We start from the raw sequence: 22,737 nt of genomic DNA on the forward strand, positions 1-22,737 counted from the left end.
TCCCCGGCACGGAGGGTTCATCCCTTCCTATGGCTGCTTAAGTTTGCTTAAAGTTACCTTAATAGGTCTTGTTTTGTTTGTTTCATTTGTTTCACTTATGCAGGACTGTTCAGAGGCATGGTTTGTTGTTTATTTAATTTTATATGCTCTTTGCTTCACTCAACTTTTTGTGTTTAACTTGCCTTCAAATTGTTTTGAGTTTTGTTTCCTCACTGCCACCTTTCCAGTTTTGTCATGGTTTTCAAAAATGTTGTGCTGGAACAGATAATGCTTCCTAAAAATAAAACATTGCAGGTATTTTCTCACTGACAGAAAACGTGTATTGCTGCACATGTATATACTAGATACTGAGGGGAGAGGCAGGAGAGTCTTTCCTTACCTTGGCAAAATTCTACCAGTTGAGCTTGTGTCAGTGACTGGTTTCTCTGTGGGCATTTATGGGTCTCTTGTAAAGTTGCATTAAAGAAGTATTGACATGTAATCCATCATAGCAGCAGGTGTCTCGTTTTTAGGTAAATCACCTTTTCCTCAGCAAAGCAAAGTTGAGGAATCTCTCAAAGTGGACATAAGGAATGTCTGGCAGTTGATTCCATTCCCTCTGTGGGGGCTCCCTGGGGGGGACTGGGAGATGCAGGGGAGCTTCCCCTGCTGCAGCTTCTGCACCTCCCAGCCTGGTGCCCCGCAGAAGGGTGTCCCCGTTGGGATGGAGCTGGAGCTGTGAGACCCTAGAGGGTCCTGGTGTGGGTCCATGGCTGGGGGGACCAGTGGTGCCCTCCCTGCAGGGGTGACATGTCGGAGCCCGAGCACCGGAGCAGCGCAGCACGGGAGCTCCGGGCAGCCCGGGGGCACCCAGACATCATCTGCTTCAAAACCTTCTGGTGACACACGTGTGTGTGATGCATATGCTGACACCAGGGATACAGGTGTGGGTGCTTGGAACACACCCTCCCAGAACAGAAGGATGTGCAGTGCATCCTAGTGTATAGGAACTTGTATCCCTGTCCTTTGCAGAACTGGACGTCAGGAGGGAATCTTGGTTCCAGCTCTGGGACATTGCTGGGCTGTTCCCACTTCAAACTTCCATTCCATGTGCTTTGGAACAAGGGCCACACAAGAAGTGCAAAGCACATTATTTCAATAAGACTTAAATCACTTTGGTGCAAACAAATACATGTAAAGTGTCACAAGGTGAAATTATTAGAGATCTAGATAATTTTTAGTGGTTTAAGGCTTATCATAATCTGTTACTGCAGTAGCAACCAGAAGCTCTGTCCTAACGTGCCAAGTATTGGTCAGAGAGGTCTGAAACAGTCCTTGCCACAGAGATCTTACAGTAGAATGTAATTAGAGTTCTGTATTCTGATATGTTCTACATTAATTAGCGGTCAAAATCCAATTTTTAAAGCCCAGCTTTGAAATATATTTGCCCTTCAGGCCTCATATCATGCCGTCACAGCTTGAACCATCCTGTTTCAGTGAATTAATCATAAAATAAACTAAATAAAATACATGCTTGCATGCATATTCCAGTTAGGAGGAGGAGGAAGCACCACTTCCCTTCCCCTTTTAGAAAATTCAGTGTTGTATTTTCAAAGCTGGAGGTCCAGGCTCTACAGCTGCTCTGTGTTATTAAATGAGTGAAATAAGCCTTTGCAGGGCAGGCTGAACCTGCATGGAGAACAGGGAGGTCTTTTCTCCCAGCTCTGAGGGTTGAAATAAAATGTGACTTCGGCTGGGGGGAGCACCCTCCCCGCAGGGTGCCCTGCCCTGCTGGGGAAGGCTGCTGGGCCGCGGGGGCACGGCAGAGAAGGAAATCTCCTGAGCAGTTATTGTTCATTTTGAGTCAGATTTTTGTTGTGTTTTGTTCTGTTCCTCCGGGCAATTCCAGGTTTTGACTGCTGGTCCCGGTTCTCCCTCCTCCCCTCCTCTGCCCCTCTGGAAGGAAACAGGGAAGGCTTGAATGCACACTGAACAGGGGTCCTAAATCTGGCTGCACCAGGAGCCATGCTCGGAAATTTACATTTTCAGGCGGGTGGAGGGATACATGTGAATCTCAATGATCTTGCGAAATTTTTCTTTAAATGAAAGCAAAGCTGTTGCTCACCATTCAACCTATTGTATAGGGGAACAGGACAGCTGAAGTGTAATACTTTATAAAAGAAAAAACCTTGCACAGACCTTCAATTTTCATCTAAATGGTGTATCTTTGGCATCCTGTCTGTCGCTTTCTCTGGATTCTTCTTTCCTTTCTCTTCTTCCTACTTCTGCAATTTGAGAAAAAAAAAAATTCAAAGTGTAAGTACAAGAAATTTATGTGGCAAAGTAAGTAGTGTTTTTTTGTGGGGTTTTTTGGTTTTGTTTTGTTTTTTTTTTAATTAAGTATAGGCATTAATATAATCTTGAAAAGGGGATTGGTTTTAACAAATAAAGATGAGAAAGGAAAAAAAAAGCCCCAAATTGCTGAAGGCTTTCTGGGGGGATTTTATAAATACGGTGTCAAAACTCACAGAACCCTGTAAGTGATCTCAGCTTTGAGTGTGTAACTTCCTCACAGGAACAGAGGAAAGTCTTTACAGAGATTATCTGAATAGCTTTTGAACTGCTGCTTTTCTAAGATGCTGGGAGGAGTGAAAAATAAAGTAGTCAGAGTCCCACTCCTGAAGGCAAAAATTCATGCTCCGTGTGTGCAGGCGTGTCTGAAAAAAGGGTGAAATGCTCCAACGTTGTGCTGGCCTGAAGCACCAGTTGCCCGTTGTGGCACCCCTCCATTGTGGCAGCCTTCGCTAAATATGGAAACTTTCAGGAATTAGCACACGTGTTTGATGTCTGTGCTTTGACAAAAAGCAGGGCCTGTGGGTGCAGCGCGGGGCAGCAGGGAGGAGCTGCTGTGGGCCGTGGCCACCAGCCTGGCCACCAGCCTGGCTCTCAGGGCCACGGGTGGCATCTGGGACTTCTGGTGCTGCAGAGCAGGGAGAGCTTGGCCAGAAGGAGCCTCCAGCCCAACACAGGCATTGCCTGGAGCAATGAGTGTCTGCAGCCACCGGGCAGGGGCAGTGCCCCTGGACAAGCTGATGCACCAGAGCAGGCAACTAAGGGGGGCTGGGGAGCTCTTTGTCAACCAGAGCAGAGTTTTGTGATTTATTTAATGATTTGGTGCCAGACAAAACGCTGTGGTCCATGAGAAAAATCGCTGCAGATTTTTCTGTCTCTACAGCAAGATCTCAAGTGGTTTGCAGAACCATGGCTCTGCCTACGTATTTTGGTCTGAAGAATTTGTTGTCAATAAAAACAAAGCCTTATGCATTCTGTTGCAAATGAGACTTAACTTTTAGAAAACCAAATGTATTTAGCAAAGGAAGATTTTGTTGTAATATTTCATTCAGTGTCACAGCTCTTGTACTTACTTTCTGACTCGAGCAGTTTTAGTTTCTAGCACTAGGAATACGTGAATCATTCTATCATGGTTTTCCCCTGTGCAGCAGGGGATTTTGACAGTGAAGAAGAGAAACTTTGTTTGTCCTCAGGAAGGACATGCCTAATGATTAACAGGAGTTAATTTGCTGGTAATTTTGATCTGTAACCTGTCAACCATCCCGCGTGTGCATTTCTGTGAAGCAGGCACTCGCAGTACTGATTGCCAGGGCAGAGTTTTGAATTACAAATATCATTTTCTTTATGAATGAATTTCCTTAACAGGCTTGCAAGTAATAAAAAACACACTTAGATATGTCAGTGCACTTCTTTACTTATAATGACTAGAGACCAAAAGCTCTAATTTTCCCTGGGGCAAACCCATGACTCACGGGGTGTGGATGCGATGCTGGCCCTGCTGCCCCCTCCGTGGGGAGCCGAGGGTCGTGGGGGGTGGGTTTCCAGGGGTGCAGGGATGGACCCACCTCTCGTTCTGGTGATCACTTCTTACCCTGCGTGATACAGGGTGAGGGATCTGCTGGATCCTCCTTTGAGCTCTGGCTGTGCTGGTTGCTGGGCACACCATGAGTTAGGTATGACACAGCACTCAAATTGATTTACAAATAGGCCAGTTAATTCATTACTAATGTCTCTGTGATGGCCATTAGATCGTCAGCATTGGTGAGTGTTAAAAATATTTCAGAATGCTGTTGAGATCAGAGCAGACAGCATGAGCCCCAACTTCTGGATGAGGAACAGCAGCAAGCAGGTATTATGCTCTGAAGGACCCATTGTATGTTGAGTAACATACCTTGTACCCAGGTATTGTGTTACACTCTCCAGCTGAAATGACTTTTTCAGGAAATGAAGGGTTAGACATGATATTTTAGATAATATAATTTTAATTTCTAGTCACCTACCATTTATTGGAAATGAGTGGTACAATCAAAATCAGTTGGATAAAATTTTACAGCTTTTTATTTTTACAACTTTGTAAAGCCTGATGGGGTGATTTTTGTTAATAGCACATGTAGCTGCTTCAGATTTGGATTGAGGGAACAGGAGGGAACACTTCGCATGAAAAAGTCTGCACACAGGATTAATTTACACACAAGTTGTAATGGTTACTGTAAAAGTGTAGGTAAGGTGAACACCTCTGTTGACGTGAATCCTCTCTTGATGAAAAAGATGCTGTGGTGGTGCAGCTGTCTTTGCTCAGCGAGAGAAGTAAACAGTGTTGACATGCAGAATTTTCAAACAGCTGTAACTGCATCCCTGTTCTTTTAGCTTATTGCCTTTTATTTCTGTTTTGATGTTTTCTTTTTACTTCTGGCAGTCCAAAGGCTGTGTGTGAGAAGGCTGTGGTGTGACAGCTGGTAATTCAGTGTGTCGTCCTGATTTATTGCACATTGCCAAGACCTGTTTTGAAATAGAGTTACTCAGCTTACAGTCTTAGTTGCTGCGGTTATGCATAAAGCCATTTTGGCATGCAGCAGTCAGGAGGCAGTGCTGAAGACACAGGTTTTGTGAATTGGCAAGGAGGAAAAGTGTATTTTATGCTGTGTGTTAACTTCTTGTTCTGTGTGTCCCCAAACCTTCGGATTGGAGCTGCCCTTCCCCCAGGGTGCAGGTGAAGGTAATTCCAGTGGCTGGAACAGAAAGATTTGCAGTCCCACCCTCTGAAAAAAATTAAATCCTTGCTTGAATTTATACTCAGGGATCAGGACAAGATGGTGGTATCAAATAAAGACCCCCTGATTGTTGGACCTGTGCTGATTTTGAGGAGAATCGGGTGTGTAGCCAAGCGGGTTGGAAGGTTACCTTTACTGAAGATGGAGCTAGTTTCACTGCTTTGGTAAATTCAAAGGCTGTTATCAGTTTCAATAACTGCAGAAATCACAATGCTGAGTATATGACAAAAATACTAATATAAATTAAATATAATTAATTTTATTTTTGTTTTTCAGGAGAAGGTGACGTGGACTGGTCCATCTCTAATAAAGACTTAGAGGTAACCACATTTTCCCACAATTCCTCATTTTTGTATTTATTAACAAGCAGAGCAAGATAAAGGAGGTGGAGAAATCCAACTGTGGGGTTATTTTTTGTGTGGCACCCTGGGCAGTGTCTCCCAAGGGCAGGAGGAGCCCCAGCTCTCCTGCAGCAGGGGGGTCCCTCGCTGGCCCGGCAGAGCCGCCGGAGACACCGGGAATTGAGCAGCTCTGCCGGGAGGGACCTGGCCCTTCCCTCCCTGGCTCTGCAGGGGGTCGTGCCCCCCCCCCCCCCCCCCCCGCCACGTTGTGAAACTGCTGCCACCAGTGGCTCGACGGGCCCCCCTGTGCTCCCAGGGGCTCCCTGGGGCTCGGGTGCAACCAGAGTCCTCCTGTGAGGTACCACAGCACCCAGGAGAGTGAGCTCCAGCTGTGAGGTCTGGCTCCTTCCCTTTCTCTGTCAAACCGTGTCATCTGGTGACATGAACAGGCTCTTTCCCTTATGAGAAATGGTACTTTTGTACCTCTTCCATTCTCCAAAATTGTATTTCCATTTTTTAAAATGGTGATGTTTGCTGAGCAGTAAAGGTTGAAGATGCGATATTCAGATCTGTCTGCACACACAGAAAGCATGTGTGAGGTCACTGAGAGAGTTGTTTCCAGCTTCTCTTTTTCTTCTTTTTCCTTTTCAGATCTTTCTTTACAATTGCAAATTGCAGATCTGGTCTAGACTTGTATAGCATTGTACTTTGTCCAAGAAGTCTCCCTTAATGTGTGCAAGGGAACATGTAACTTGCATTTGCAATCAATGTTAGTTATATTTGTATTCTGAGAAAAATGACAGTTCACCATGAAATACCATCGTGAGTAAAAGTGTCTTGGCTAATCAAGGGAAAGCAAAACTTCATCACTGCAATTTTAAACAGCAAAAAAGAATGTCCCAGAGTGGAAGACTGAAGAATACAATGCTTTCCCTGTAGACACTGTGAGTTTCTGTGTAACAGAAGTACCCCACTCAGCTGTGGATGTGTAAATTGTACTTGCAAAAAGGTAGACTTCTAGCTGAAACCTGCACTGACCTTTACAAATTCCCACTTCTAACAAACAGTAAGTCACAGAATCCCAGTTGGTAAATATGTTTTTCTCTTCGTGTTCCCACAGGCACAGATCTCCAACTATGGCAGCGTGAGGCACAGCAGCGTGAGGTACTACACAGCAGACAAGAACGTCACCTGCAGGAACTGTGGCAGACCAGGTCACTTGTCCAAGAACTGTCCTGCTCCAAAGGTAAAGGCAACACTTCTGTTACTTGGAGATGCAGCAGTTGGTTCTAATACTCTTTTGTGGCTGCCATTAAAAGCTTTGCTTCAGCAGTTTATGCTCATGGAAAGGTTGTTCCAAGTTGAAGGGCAGCTTGTGCAAGGTCAGCTCAGTGTATAACACTGGCTGGCTGATTGGTGGACGTCATGGCTTTTACTGTTTTTATAATCTCTGCAAGTCCTAGTAAGCAGTGGACATTTATTTGGGGTGATTTCTTCTTCATTTCCTCTTTTGATTTTTCTCTTTTCTTTGATCTTTTGAAACATTCTCACTCGACAATTTCTTTTTTTCATTTCTCCACAGAAAGTTCCCCCTTGTTGCCTGTGTGCAGGAAGAGGGCACCTACAGAACAGCTGCCCAGCACGTTTCTGTTTGAACTGCTGTTTGCCTGGCCACTATTTCAGGGAGTGTCTTGAGAGGGCCTACTGGAATAAGCACTGCAATCGCTGTGACATGAAGGGCCATTATGCTGATGTGAGTATAGCCCACGAAACAGCTCAGCCATTACTGGCTGTGTGTCTATCAGACACTGAATTTACAACAACCACAGTCTTTTAATATTTTCTTTAATTTTATATAGGACATACTTGTATAAGCATTTGAAAGTATTATAGTAATTATCTGACAGTATCACAGTTTTTGTGAAGAGTGGCTCAAGGAAAGCAAACTGGAGCAGTTTAGTTTTTGTCCAGTTTAGTTAGGGTGGTGAAAAATGTCCTCATTTCTGTGGAATGGAAGGTGTAGGGAGACTGAAATCAGGGGACACGGCATTCCTCAAGAGGTAAAGAATAACTCTGATGCTCCAACAGTTCCAATATGTGGATTTTTCACTAGGATCACTTATTTATCAATTAAAATACTATTGGAACTTCAAGCTAATGTCTAAATGGTTGTGAGAGGCATTTATAACTGTGCTGTATTAACGTTGCAAATGTACTGTTTGAACAAAATTGAAATGGTACACTTTATTATGCAGGTATAGGTGAATAACAATTTTATCTGACATTAGCTTGCAAGGAAGCAGGTCATAACCATATTCACATGCCTGCTCTCCAGGAGAGTCCTCTATTATTTATGAACATGCAAGAAGAAAGATAATGATGAAATTATTTGTCTCTCTACTTCCATATCCCTATGGGTAGGCCCATCACACATATACTGAAAGAGAATTTGTGAAGTAGTGGAACAGTTGCAAAATAGTGTACTCTGCTATTGAGAGAAAAACACTGATAGAAGTGTTTAATGTCTGGAACCTACTGATGTTTTTGTCTTAACCCCACGGGAGCCACACTGATGTTTTCCATCTTCACTTCTGTCGTTCACATCCCAACTTCTCCTGCTTAGACCAGTGCAGATCATGCAGGTCAGATGGATGCTCTGGTGGTCCTCTTGCCAGTCAGTCTAATTCCTCATGCCTTTTATATTATGCTGCCTCTATGTCACAAGCACTAGAGAGAAAAAAGTATTCAGTGCAAATAAAAATCTCCATCCCATATGTAACAAAACATTTCAGAGGTGCTGGCCACCTTGCACCCATAGTCACAGTACAAATGGTTCTGTCAAGTGGGAGTGTGGGAGCTGTCCTATCATATTCTAAAAGATTGGACACTCATTTTATTTCCCACCAGGTGCTTGGCTGCTTGTTTGAGCAGCAGGTTGAGCAGCATGATGGGAGAAGGGCTTCTCTTTATTATTATTGAGTCACCATCCCTGGAAGTATTTAAAAGACATGTAGATATAGCACTTAGGGACATGATTTAAGCACTGAACAGGTAAATTAGCTTATGGTAGGGGGATTTATGTTATGGTTGGACTTGATAATCTTCAAGGTCTCTTCCAACCAGGGTGATTCTGTGACTATGATTTTCTAGGGAGATGGAGGCCCCATAGAACACAAGCATTCTGCTGTTAGATTTTACTGAGCCTTCCGAGTTGCCTTGGGTAAACAAATGAGTGCCTTGGCACTAAACCATGGATGGAAATATTAAAAATATTCGAGTACTGTCAGGATGATGAGGGATGTTAGAGGTTATTCAGGCACAGTGTATTCCCTGCACTGAAGACTAGGTGGGAGGTGAGGTCATGGGACTTCATTTGGCAGAGACTTTTTCTCAAAACTTTTCATTTAAATGATACCATTAGGGAAGTACATTCTGCAGTTCATGATCTCCTTTCAGCTATTCTGAATGCATTCTGAATCAAGCAGAAACTGTTCTGCTCTTGACAGTCTGCCCAAAGCTGTTATTACTACCTGTGAAAGTCAGCAAGTGCAAGAAAGATGTAGAGAGGCTTTATACCAAGTCTGGTTGTGACAGGTCAAAGGGCAATGGTTTTAAAGTAAAACAGGGTAGATTTAGGTGAGATGTAAAGAAATGGTAAGACCCTGGCCCAGGTTGCCCAGAGAAGCTGTGGCTGCCCCATCCCTGGCAGTGTTGAAGGGCAGGTTGGATGGGGCTTGGAGCAACCTGGGCTGGTGGGAGGTGTCCCTGCCCATGCAGGGGTGGGCTTTAAGGTCCCTTCCAACCCAAACCAGTCTGGCATTTTATTATACCACACAGTAGGTTAGGTCAGTTCCATAATAATTGCCAGAATCCTGGCAATACAATGACAATTTTAAAATTGAGTCCCAGGGAGGGCTGGGCAACCAGGCCTGCCAGCTCGAATTCCACCAAGGAAATTACCAGGACTGCAGTGTCAGCGGCGTGTTAGAATGGCTGTATAAATATGAGGTGTGTGGGAGGATTCAGGATTACTTTTGTAAAGGAAACCCCACTGCTCAGAAATCTCTGGAGTCATTCAAAGGAGAAGGTCAACAAGCATGTGTGTAAACATGGTCCAGTTGACATAGTCTCTGTTTTCCAGAAGGCATTTGACAAAGTTTCTGACCAAAAGCTTTTAAGGAAACTAAACAGCCATGGAATAAGAGGATAAAGGCTGGATATATGCTAGTGTGACATGGAAAAGGGTGAACGGTAGGGTGACAAGATTTGCTGAGAAGACTGAATGATTTAGAATGTCAGTGCTGTGAGCCAACTCTGAAGAAGTGCCCAAGATCTGTAAGAAACAGAGGGAGGACACAGTAAAATGGTAGATGAACTTGAGTGGCAATAAAGGTAAAGTGCCCAGGAAGAGGTAATCCCATCTTTGCACATGGATTGATGGTCTCTGAGCTCACTGTTACCATTCAGGACTCAGAGTTATGAGATACAATCCCAAAAAAATCAGCTCAGTGTTCAGAAGCTGTGGAGAAAAAAACTGGTGAAATGTTAGGAACTGGCAGAAAAACAATGGACAGCTTGGGTCCCTCCTTGTGTCTTAAAACACAGCTACAGGTCTTCAGCCTGGGAGAGAGATGACAGAGAGAAGGATCTGTAAAGAGCTTCAAAGTTATCCATGATGGGAGACAGAGGTTAGGGTTCAACTGTTCATTGTTTCTTCCAGCTCAGGAATTAGGGGGCATCTGATGAAGGTGGTAGGAGGACGGTTCAGAAGTGAAAGAAGGAGGTGACCCTTCCTGCAGTATGCAGCAGACCTGGGAGATGAGACTTTTCACTGTGGGATGCAGTAGATGCAGAAAGTCTGCTCTGGTTCCAGGGGAGGCTGGAGCCATTCATGGAAGAGAAATCCATGGAAGACTGTGGAACACACAGAAACATCATCCAGCTTGTGCAGTCACTGAGGTTGAAACAGTTGAGCATGGAAGAGTGTTGGGACAGGACATGAGCTTGCCCTTTTCTTCAGCTCTGTGGGACATCAACTCATGGCCACAGTGGGTGGTCCAGTGCAGTGTGGTCATTACTACTTGCAGTCTACATCAGCTGATCATAGCAGGTCCATGTGTCTGTATCTCTGTTTACTTTCTGTGAAGAATTATGAGTCCTCCACAAGGCATTTTGTCAAAAACCTGGAAGTGTCTCACCCAGCCCAGTTACTGAGACTGCTCACCACCAGCCTCTCTGTTGGGATGTTCCTTGTGTCTGTAGGAGCTGGAGGAGACCACAGGTTTTGCTGTGAGTCTGCAGATAAATGAGATGAGTCCAACATTCCCCAGGTTCCCAGAAATACTCTGGAAAAGCTACTGCAGCCTTCAAAGACCAGATCTTAATACAGTGTTGGGAAGAAGACTAATGTATTAGTCTTTGGATACTTTGGATGCTCGAAAATCTGTCTTTCTCAGAAAGTTCACTTGCTTTTACTGTGATGCAAAGGATGCAGAACAAGCTCCTGTGCACGTTCTGTTTCAGAGTGGCTCTCCATGGTAATACTTTTGTCCAGAAGTTAACACGAGGCAGCTCAAGGTACTTCACCTAGTTCAACTTGAAAATGTTAAAGTTATGAAACATTTTCAGGAAAATACATTTATTATCTGTTAGGTCAGTCACTTTCCCTGAAACAGCCCAGAGAATGGGAGTCACCTTAGATGGAGTTGTGTTGGAGGAAGCTCAACCTTGTGTACTTTCCTCAGAAGCTCATCGGAGGAGCAGGGAGCTGAACTGTTCAAAGGTTTCCAGCATGTCTCTGTTGGACCATCCACTGCTCCCCAGGGAAAGAGCCCATCAGTCCTGTGCAGCATTGTGTGCACATGCAGATCTGTATCCGCACGTGTCTGTGTGTACCTGAAAACCCTGCGCCGTGAGCGTCCTGCGCTTTGCAGCTTTGGTGGCAAGCAAGTGGATGTCAGGAGGGTTGTAGTCTGGAGTCCCACCTGCCAGCCCCAAGGGTGGGAGAACTTCATCAGCAAGGTGATGTGGCAGGAAGGAGGCAAACCTGGCAGGCGGGACAGAGTCTCCTTTTTATTCTTATGAAAACCAGCCTGTGTGTGCTGGTGAGCTGCCCTAAGACACATGTGTGTCCGACCCCTCCCTGTGAAGACGTGTGTGAGCAGTGTTCCTTCCCAGAAGCCAGCCCAGCACCTCAGCAGCCATCTCCTCCATGTGCCCAGACGTCTTGTCTGGCCATGTGAACCACCACTGGCCTCTTCTCTCCTGGATTTCCTTCTGCCTGTGCCGTGTTTGGAAGCCGTGCAGTGCTTGCGGGGACATGGCCGCCCACGGGCTGGGAGGTGATGGGGCACAACATGGGGCTTTGCCCATCCCTTCCCTCCCTGGGGTGTCCCCCGCTCCTCCTGCCCACACCAGCCCATCTCCTCCTCATGGCGTTAGCAGACATTACCAGGAGCCTGGTGGAGGCCACGGTTAACCACCCACCCTGGCAGTTAACCAACCACCCTGGCGGTTAACCAACCACCCTGGCGGTTAACCACCCGGGCCCGCGCGGCAACGTGGGGAGAGGCCTCGACATCTGCTGGTGCGGGAGTGGCTCTGAAGGGAAGCATTGTGTGCTTTCCGCCGCAGTTCCCATGCGGAGGTGATGAAGAGTGTGTGTTTTGGCAAATCTTTTGTTTTATTGTGGTGGCTTGCGGCGGGGCAGCTCCGAGCAGCCGCTGCTTTGACAAAGCACCAGAGGATTCTGTTAAAAAGTTGTGTTTAGTAATTGTAGTCGTCGTGTCAGACCATAACTGACTTGGAGCTGAAGGATTTTTGCAAGATGAGTAGCTGTGCCAGCAGGGACCCAAGTCTCCTGGGCCAGCCGCGCTCTCATTAAGATTTGCCGCTAGCCGTGGCGGTGTTCGGCAAGTATGTGACGTGCATGCTGTTATTGTATGCTTGGCTTGTCAGCCTGCAGCTTTCTGACACTCACTTATGTCACTCTTTATTCAGAGAGGAAGAAGCTTTTGATAATTTGACAAGACAAGCTCTTAAACGATCTAGGTCATGGCCTTCACTGTCTGTGATTGTGAACATATTTCCTGAAAGCCCTGTCACTCATCACAGCTACATTTTCTCCCGGGGAGCCGCAGGCCCGTCCCGGTCTCCTGTCAGCGCGTGCATTTTGGTTATTCATACGCCAAATACAGTAGTGGGGTTTTTCCTTCCCTTTTGCAAAGGCTGGTGTGTTAGCGAGGCTAATCCTCACCCCGCGCCCGCTCCCGGCAGGGCGGCCGCCCAGGGCCCTTCGGCGCAAGGCAGACGACCGGCCAAGGGGAGCGGAAAGGAGGAAAGGCCGCTTAGTGCTGGTTTTGTGTTTGCTCATTGTTGTGGAAATATGAGAACTGGTGGCAAGGGCCTTGTCTATTGAGCACTCGAGTCCTGCTCTGCTGTCAGGGGCTGTTTGAGATTGAGTGTTTTATTTTCTTTGATGTTCACGTTTGAGAATGGGGAAGTGGGAATTAAACAACAGATGCATTAAGCTGTTGTTCTGGTAAAACAATAATTAGCACCTGATGAAATTCAGTGCGGGTCAGAAGGCGCAGCATCCAGCCTCCCTTCGCCTGGTGTGGCAGCCTCAGCCGGATCGGGCTTGGATATGAATAATCAGCCCTTCCAAATTAACCAAGTGGCAGGAAAACCAGCGCCCGTCTGGGAACAGGAGCCGCCGGGTGCTGGTGCGGGCGAGGGGCGGGAGGCGCGGGGCAGCCCCGGCTGCGCTGCCCGCAGCAGCAGGCACCTTTTGTGCCGGGACATCTAAATGCTGGTAAGGTCAGACCACTGGGGCAGGAAATAAATGCAATTTTATTTTAATGTAGTTCATCACACTGCCACTGTATTTGTATACCGCAAGGGCTTTTCTTTAAATGAGGGCCATACATGGTTAAGTACTTTTAAATAAATAAGAAAAATCACAGGTTCAGTGGGTGTTGGTTTTGGTGCTGCTCTCTTTCACAGAGAACCTCTTTGCTTCATTTGAGAAGCCAGTATTCAGTCGTAATTGTTAATTATATTTTTTGTCGTTCCGTGATAGAAGATCCAGACAATAACTGAGCTGATGCAAGGTAATAGGACTCTGAGTTAAAAGCATCATTTCTATAAAGCTGTTGTTTAGCCAGGCATCCGTTCTCTGCCATTGTATTCAACTTCTGAAGTTGGTAAGTGATCATTGTGACGATGAAAAGTATTGCACCAAATCACCATCTGAATGAGGGAATATGCTTGGCCAATTTTCCCTTGCCACCTTCTTCCTACCTCCCTTAAGTTTTCCCACAGCCCCAGAACACCCTGTCGGGCCCTGCTGACCAGCCCCTGGGTCACAGGCTGGGGGCTGCAGGCTCTGCCCCTCTGCCCACAGCAGTCCCCCACCCCTGCACACCTGCCCTGCCAGGGGGGTCTTTGTGCCCAGCACGAGGGCCACCTGGCCAAGCTGCTGTTCAAAAATAAACCATTTTAGTATTAGTATTATTAATATTCTTAAGTAGCTGCTGCGCGAGTAAAGGTCATGTCACAGAGTGGCATTTTGCCAGGATATGACAACTCATTGATTGCGATTTTTCAACCATATTAGTCTGGGGACACTGTGGTAATCGAAAACTATCCAGAACTAATGTATAAATAACTGCCTGCTACCCTGTGCTAAGGCAGCAAGAGTCTCCCGTATGCTCAAAGCCTTTCAAAGGTCTGAGAGGGAAGGCGAGGTCGTGGATCCAGCATTTTCATGTGCCAGAGGGTGTTTGTGTCGTGCCTCCAAATGCTGCCTAAGTTGGAGAAGGAGGAAAATCCTTTTGTTTGCACCCGAAGACAGCTCGAGTGTGTTCAAACTGTCAAATGTTGCAGCCTGCTCCTCTCCGAGCGAGGTGCTGCGCTTCACACATTTTCTTTATAGAAATATTAATATAAAACTCAAATATTTACACCTGCTATTTGAGCAGGAGGAGAAATGTCGAACCATTACACAGAACAGATTGTAGATTTTTCTCTAGAAAATTGTGTCTACTGGCGGAATGAATAATAAATAATATAATTTCCATCACATCCAGGAAAAACATACTGTATGCGCCATAGAGTGATGGTCAAAAACTTGGATTATTTTTTGAGAGATTTCACCGCTAACATTGGTTGTTGGGTGGGGTTTTTTAGATTAACATGCTCTGGCAGAATAAAAGAAGGCAAGAATTTAGGCAGGAGTGAAAAATTTATTCGAAATCTAAAGAAATGTTAATAGTACTCATTTGCAAGTAGTCATGAGGCTACAACGTTTGAAACGGGAGCTACAGTATATTGTGTAGAAGCCACAGATTAAGTAATACTTCTTCTTAAAAAACTGAAAATTGAGATTGGCAAAACAAATTGCAATTGTTCGAATTATTAAGGGCCTATTTTAATAAAAGGGTAAATGTTTTAAAGACCTCGATTGAAGTAAGTGTGTGCATGCTCTTTTAAACACCAAAATGGCTAACAGACAAAGTACCGCTATTTTTGCATCTGTTTATGGCTCAGGGATCGTAGGGAGAAGACACAAATGCTGTAAATTTTGTAAAAAAAAAAACATTAAGAAACCTTGAGAAAGTAAAATCTGTCCCATGGATCATTAACACATTCTGATTTTTTTCAAAGAAGAAGATCTGCATTTTCCTCTTTCCTGTCTCTTACATATTCCTCAGGTCTTTTGTATGATTCCTGTGATTCAAAAAACTGCTCTGTAAAATGTTTTACAATGGGTTGTGGTTACAAGTTTCTGTGTGAGTCTGGCAAGTTTGAAAAAAAAAAAAATTAAAAAAACCCCAAGCAAGACATTGTAAAAATAGAAACATTAAAGCAATCTGTTATGCTTCTTGTTTACAACTCATCTGACATTAGGCTACTCAGGATTATTACATGTAACAATTATATTTTGATTAGGATAGAGATATGTACAAAAATACTAAAATATTTCTATTCCCACATGAAAGGAAGGTATCTTGTGATTTAATTTCCAAAACGTTATGTAAATTTAAAATGTCAGAAAAAGCAGAATTTAAATTTGTTCCTGCTTGTTTTGCAGTATTACTAGTTATTACAGTTAAGACCACTTTACTCTCCCAAACTTCTAACCCTCAGAGAAGAAGGGGAGAGAGAAAACTGTTACTGGCTTTCTGACAATGGCAGGGAGTGTGTTAAACCAGTGTAAAATTCAATTAAACTGTCTAGCCAGGTTTTTGAAGCTGAAATGCAGACCCTTTCAGTTAAGCTTCTTATTTTCCTGTGACCGACACCGGTGGATACTGTGTTATGCCAAAACCAACAGGCTGTAAAGCACCTTGTTTCATGCTCCTAGCTGATCAATATTTTTATTTTCCAGGCTTGCCCAGAAATATGGAGGCAGTATCACCTAACAGTAAGTAGAAACACCTTTTTTATTTTCTTCTACACCCAGCCTATTTACTCTTCTGTGAACTGCTGACCATAAAATATAGACAAGCATCTTCTGCGAGAAGATAATAAACATCTGAAGAGTTTTTGAGCTGAAGAATGCAATGAAACACTATTTCTTAAACATCTTTAGAACTTATGCTTTCATTTTAATACTGTAATCAGTAAATGAGTGCCTTGCAGCACTCTCTCCTCTCAGTGACTACATTTACACATACGAAGAGGGTTAAATTTTAAGTTGAGATGCATCACAGAAGCAATAATCCCATCTCAGATATCCCAGATGCTGGTAATTAACCACTGTGTGCCACAAAGCTTTCTTTTAAATGAGTAAAATAAATCTCAGCTAGAGTGGAGATATTGAGAAATACACTTTATAAACTTTTGCAGCTAATTTCTAATTGGTAAGGATACAGCTGTAACTTCTTTGGCCTGAATTAGTTGGTCTTTAATGGTTGAAACAAAAAAATAAAACTTTGTGAACTGTCCCAGTGTATTACTTAAGGTTTTCATCATATGCAAAACAGAGATAAAAACAAAACAAAATGCGTACAAATTTATCTAATATTGAAACCTGGAACAGTATTTAACTGGTTAAGACAATATTCAATGGATATTTGTCACAAATCATGAGTGTATTAATTTATAAAATTATTATACATAAAACCACCTTCAAATATGAGGATTTTTGCTGTCTCTGCTGCCCAGATCAGCCTTGTACGTAGTTACCTCTTATAATTAACCACTGCTGTCTGTTCAAATCAAAGTGGAAAAGTTTGTCCACTACTTTTCTTTGTGGTTCCTTGGTGTGGTTTTTTTCTTTTCAGCAATAAATGTGACACACTTTATAATTTGTTGCCTCCACCTTTTCATGGTGTGGAATGCTCTTTTTTTCTGCTTTTGCTTCTAAATTCAGTGATTAGGAGAAATCTGTACTTAAAAACTTGTGCTTGTGTTTTCTGCATAATGATTTTAAAGCAAACATCTATTTTGGAAATTTTCCACCCTCTCTGAGCATTTATTTTTATTTTAAAAATTATTAGGATTAGGTTTAAAAAAAAAAACAAAACACAAAAAACCAACAAAACATTATGAGCAAAAGGTGCATTCACTGAGTATTTTTGTTTGCTTTTTTAAAGTTGCATGAAGAAAAAACATAAATCCTATTCTTTCTTATAATCCCTAAGAGTGCATGTAAAAACGATTTCTGAAATGTTTATGGTATTTGGAATCCAATAATCTGATAGGTGAATTAAATGCAGTAATACGTTGTGTTCTGATTTTTACTGAGGTATAAGATTTAATTAATTTAATCTTGCTTGCTGTTGAAAATTCCTCAAAAAGTGAGTTGCAATCAACACTCAGAAAATACTTATTTTTATAAAAAAGTGTGAGGGAGCTTAAACCAGAGCAAGTGGCCACTAGGACAGAATTTGAGGTAGAAAATTTGATCTGTGAATTTTGTAGGAACTGTTCTGAGTTTACACTTGACTTACTATAAAGCTAACAACATTTGTCAAAACAGGCTCTTGTTAGAAAGTGCTGCAGTTAAGAATACAAGTGCATTATTAAAAGCATCCTTTTGGAAATTTTGAAATGTGGTGAAATATGAGCACACGAAGATAAAGTGACATTCAGTCAGATCCTGCCTACTGCTAAGTAATTTTTTTTCTTCATTTTGCAGTGAACTGCAAATTGTCTGCAAATAATCCAGATTTCTGGTGTGTGTTTCTGCATGTCTCCATTTTTTGCAAGACTCACTTTGGCACAGAGTCACGCTAGTGGTCAGGCTAAACCTGGAATTTAAAAAATTGTGCGGCAAAAGACATGCTTGATATTTAGAATGAGCTATTTGTTTAAGTGTGTGAGTCCTTGCTTTTATTGTTCCATTTGAATACTCTCTTTTGCACCCAAAGCAGAACAGAGATAAATCATGTTCTCGCAAGAATCAAAACTTCTGTTAGAATAATGTGTATTTTTTATATATATATATATTTATAAGTTGTAACTAAAAGCTTGAGATCTTTTACTCTTGTATCAGCGTATTCACTCTAGAAATTATTTAATAATTTTCCTAATCTAGAATAAATATTCCTGTGCAAACAGAGTAACTGTTTAAATGTAAGTAACAGAAGTTTAAAAAGAAGCACTGCTGTGAGCCGCCTGATCTTTAGCAAACAGGGCTGCAGTAAGTTTTTCCTGTGCTTTAGCCATGGATACGACCACTAGATTTAAATTGATTTTGGTAAATTGACCACAAGTGTCACACACACAGGTGCATGTAAGTGCAAATAGAACAAGGCAACCAGGTTTGTCATTAAAGACCATTTTTATGACGTTGCTTAGAGATAGCCATTAAAAAAAAGTCTAAATGTTTTGCTTTTTATAAAGTAATCTTAGTTAATTACTGTGAATGCTTGAGAAAAAAACACACAGCCTTCCACCTTTCTCTTTTGTGAAGCTTTTGGTGATTTTATTCATTATCTGGCTCTTTCCTAAGAGATGGACTGCCATCTATTGACTTCTGGTAGCCCCTGCACAGAAACGTGGATTGCCTAGAACAATGACTAAATAAGAAACCCATTCTGCTCTTATGGGTGGTGGTAGGTTTTTGTTTACAATAGCTGTGGTGACAAATTTTGGCACGTTGCAAATAATTTGTTACATGGGCAGAAATGTCTTACTCCAACCAAAACAGACTGCCAGTGCAAGAAATCTTACCAGCTGAAATGGCAAAAAGGATTATAAGTGGAATATTTTAATTTGCCTTTTGATAGAAAAAAAGATTATCATATTGTATTCAATGAAGCTTAAATTTAAAGACTCTATGATAATCAAAGCTTTGTAACTGGATGAAGTTACTTTCTTTAAACTTGTTCTTTCAACTCTGTTAACTAAAATTATTCTGCAAAAACCAATCAAAGTCAGCAGAACAATCCAAATCCCACTGAGGTTTAAAATAATATTTAATAACCTCTTTAAGATGGTGATTTAAAACTTTTACAAATAATTTCCATTGTGCCTGTTCTCTGTGTATTTCTCCTATATCAGAAGAGGGAAATTACATTTGTCAAAACATATTTTAGATTTTTCTTCATAGAGGTGCCTATTTGCAATAAATAGGTGGGTGTCGATACCCACTTATGTTTATCAAAGGGGTTATTATCACTTCAAATAATAACACCAGGACTTCGTTTGCAGATCTAGGAAAAGCAGTTTTTTTCATAACTTACTGTGGTGTAAATAATAACACGTAATTTTTTCACAGACAAGGCATTTGAAGGTCTCCTAAAGCTCTTTGTTCTAGATTATTAGGAAGCTTAGCTTACAACTTCGTCTTTCTGAATGCCAAATTGTCCACAAACGCAGAGAAATACAGTTTGTGTTCCACAGGACATGCCATCATATCCCTTTTTTCCATGTCTTAAGAGTTCTGGGGGTGCTCCTAGCAGGGCTTTCTTGTCCTCAGAATGCCTGCCTTCGTTTCATTCCCTTCTCTTGTTGTTTTGGATTTCAGCTGTAAAGGTAGAGGCATTTATTAAATATTTTATACTCAAGTTGGAGCCAGTTCATAGCCACCTATTTACAGGAAAAAAAAAAAAAAAAGAAGTGGAGAAATTAGTGAGATTAGGGCACCTTGTGAGTTTCAATCATTCAGTTCAGTTTTGCAGTTTAATCTTAAGAAAAATGCAGTATCGTGCCCCAGAGCGTGTGCTGCTCCCGGTGCCCTGCTGGCCTGCCCAGTGCCAGCTCCAGCCACGCCGGGAAGCGATCCCGCTGCCGCGCGGCAGGGACGTTGGCACGGGGTCGGCAGCAGCACGGCTGGGGGACACGGAACCCCTCTGGGTGTTGGAGCTCAGGGGGCTGGAGCTGCCTTCCCAGGGTGTGGGGGCTGCTGACCTGGACCAGCCAGGGACCTTGGGGTCCACCCTGTGCCCACCCTGCCGGGAGGCCAGGGGCAGAAATCGCTGCTGTTGGCAGTCGCCTTTCCACCCAGCAGGGACATCACCACAGAAAAAAAGAGGAAATTTCTTTTCGGCCTGTGGTGACCCATGTTTTGCTTCAGGCATGAAGATGTGCTTCCTCCGGGCGAGCCCCTGAGGTGCAGCCCAAAACCTGCCAGTGCTGGGGGGGCCCCAGAACACTTGCAAAGGGCCCCCTCGGGGTGTCAGCACTGGAGGAACGGCCACAGTGCTCGGAGGGACACAAAAACCCACCTGGGCAGCCTGGCCCAGCAGCAAGGTGTAGACCAATCATCACAAAGGAATTAAAGTTGGAAGTATTAGTATCTTCTTTACTAAATATCTAGAGAGAAATGAAATTTCACCTCTAGAATGGGCAGAGCACAGTTTTTATTTTTCTAAGGTTTTTCTTGGTATATATGCTTATGTTAAAGAACAGATCCTGCTCAGATGAGGTGGTTTTTTTCTGTAGGAATTGCTCATTTTTAATAACCTCTTCCTGCCCCTGAACTGCTCTGGCCATATGACTCCTTCCCCCATCCCCTGCCTTTACCAACCTCATTTATATTAAAGCTCCTAGGCCAAGATGGCCACCAACAGAGTTTTAGAACCATCAGAATTTTTAACTAGCAGAAGCTATCATTTAACATGCTTTTTGACAGTTTGTTAATCTTAGTTTTAATCCACTTACATAAAAGAAAGTGAACCAGGAATTGGCTGTTTTGGCCTCTGTGTGTAAAAGACATGAAGGGACAATGCATCTTTTGTGTTTAAATTTTGCGCTCGGATTTCTTTATGTGGATTATTAAAATTCCTCATGGCCTGCCACTTTTTTCTGAAATGAAAATGTAAGCAGTGTTCTTAAAGTCAGTTTGAGTCCTTTAAAATGGGACTTTCAGAAGGAGAACATTTAAGATACCACTTTAGCAGAAAATATTGAGGCTTAAGAGAGCGAGTGTTTGGTTTCCCGAGAAGCCTTGTCGGTTTTGTGTAGTGAGGGAAGGGATGAGGTGAGGAGCATTTTTGGGAGGAGATGAATCCAGGCCCTGCGTGCAGGGATGGGACGTGGCCGCAGTGCCAGCTCCTCTGCTTCTTGCCTGGCACAAAATCCTCACATTGGATATTCCAGCACTTCACCAGTCCCTCTCTGGGTGTTTTAGGGTTATTTTTATGAACTCTAGTAAAAATACCACTTTGTTTAATGTATGGGCAGTGTACTTCTGAATGTTTTGTAATCACGGAGCAGGCCCTTGTGTGCCATGTTGGTACTGTTCAGCAGGCTATTTCACAGGGAAGGCAACACAATATTCCGGGGTTATGAACGTAGGGCAAGGAGGACTTTGCCTGCTGTGAAGTGTGAGGAAACACGAGTGCCTGGGTGCAACGGCAACCCCCGTGTGCCCTGGGGGAGAGGTGCCTCGTGGTGCTTGGTTTGGTGAGGAATTCCTGGGAAAGGCATGGGGGCCTCCTTAGCCAGGGGAGGAGGTAGGGCAGATCTCAGACAACAGTTGGCAGATATTTTGGGTTTAAATCATTTACTTGCATTGTTCGAGCCCAAGCTCTACCACCTCTGTAAGGGCTGTTCTGTGGCAGAGACGCTTCCGAAATGTCTGCCTGCCCCTCACAGTTGGTCTGGCGAAAATCTGTGTGGTTTGTATCCTGTCCAGAGAGTCCCTGGGATTGTATTTTACAATCTGTTTATTTTCGACTACTAATTATGATTTGTCCCACATTATTGTTCTCTTTTGAATATAAAATATTTTTGAAGCTATTCAGAAACCTAAACCCAAAATTTGTTTCTCTTGCAAAGAAACCATATATCACAACAGACAGCATTAGTTCTGATAGCATTTTGCAGAAACAGAATTTCAGATCCTGAAGTATAAGTTTATGAGTATGAAGCATTTCCTATCACTTTCGGTAAGAAAGTGTGCCAGACGCAGTTCTTTCCCAATTTTTACTTTGAAAATGTATTTAAAATATTACCAGAAAAAGAAGCAACTCCAATAACCTTATATAAAAATGTAACATCTACTAAAAAATACTGTTTAGGGTTTGCCAGTTTGTCAAAATGCTGGCTTTTAGCTAATACCCCAGGCCAGGTGTGAGCACTGCATAACTAGGGATATTTGTCTGTCAGAGAAGTTGAAGTTGAGCAGGGTTATCTGTGGAACACCAGCGCGTCTTCGCTCCTGCACTGACGGTGCCGCGGTCACTCTTTCTCCCAGAGTCTGTAGCTGGTGCCTGGTTTTGGTCCCAGGGACGTGGTCGATACCCCAGGTCAGTGTCCCACCCTTGCCAGGGTGGAGCAGGGAGCTGCCATATCCCACGGGGACCTGGGAGGGTTTGGGTGGCTCTGACCTTCAGCAGCGCAGTCCCCAGCTGCCGCTCTCCGTGACCACATCAGGGGGTAGGAGGCAGGCTGGCTTTCCCTCACATCGATCTGCCTCTTGCTCTTCCCCATCTGCCTCCCCAGAAAATAAAATAAAAGTTGCTTTTAATATGAGGGTTAAAGGCTGATTATATCTTGGCCATAAATTGCATTTTGATACATTTCTGCAAGCAGTCTGGGACTGGGGGGAGACAAAAAGTTCGGCTGCCTGAACCAAGTAATTTCCATTTCTCTGATTTTGTGTTCCAAATAACCTCCTCAAAGTGTTTGTCTCTGAGAAGTGGCATCCTCCAGAGAATCTCTGGCCTTGGTGTGCATGTTACTGCTATTTAAGGAACTCTGTTTTCTGCAAAAGCAGTATGTTTTTTGCCCTGCCTTTAACTGGGAGAAGAAGAGCAGAGGGTGGAAATTAAAGGGATGAGAGATAATATTTTAATATTTTACATGCCTAAATCAGTGGTTATCTATCCCCTGCCTGC

At 43.4% G+C, this 22,737-nt stretch overlaps 1 protein-coding gene across 4 annotated transcripts in view; it reads left to right on the top strand.

Moving 5' to 3' along the window:
• The window catches only part of ZCCHC7 (zinc finger CCHC-type containing 7), a 108,352-nt gene that overhangs the window by 68,706 nt on the left and 16,909 nt on the right, over positions 1 to 22,737 (top strand). For all 4 annotated transcript variants that reach the window (XM_051643524.1, XM_051643523.1, XM_051643525.1 and 1 more), the window contains 4 exons: positions 5,379 to 5,422; positions 6,564 to 6,689; positions 7,026 to 7,196; positions 15,834 to 15,869. In XM_051643524.1, coding sequence (XP_051499484.1) covers positions 5,379 to 5,422; positions 6,564 to 6,689; positions 7,026 to 7,196; positions 15,834 to 15,869 — 377 coding nt within the window. The remainder of the gene's footprint in view (positions 1 to 5,378; positions 5,423 to 6,563; positions 6,690 to 7,025; positions 7,197 to 15,833; positions 15,870 to 22,737) is intronic.

This window comes from Apus apus, chromosome Z (genome assembly GCF_020740795.1).
Source record: "Apus apus isolate bApuApu2 chromosome Z, bApuApu2.pri.cur, whole genome shotgun sequence".
In the NCBI taxonomy this organism is placed as follows: Eukaryota; Metazoa; Chordata; class Aves; order Apodiformes; family Apodidae; genus Apus; species Apus apus.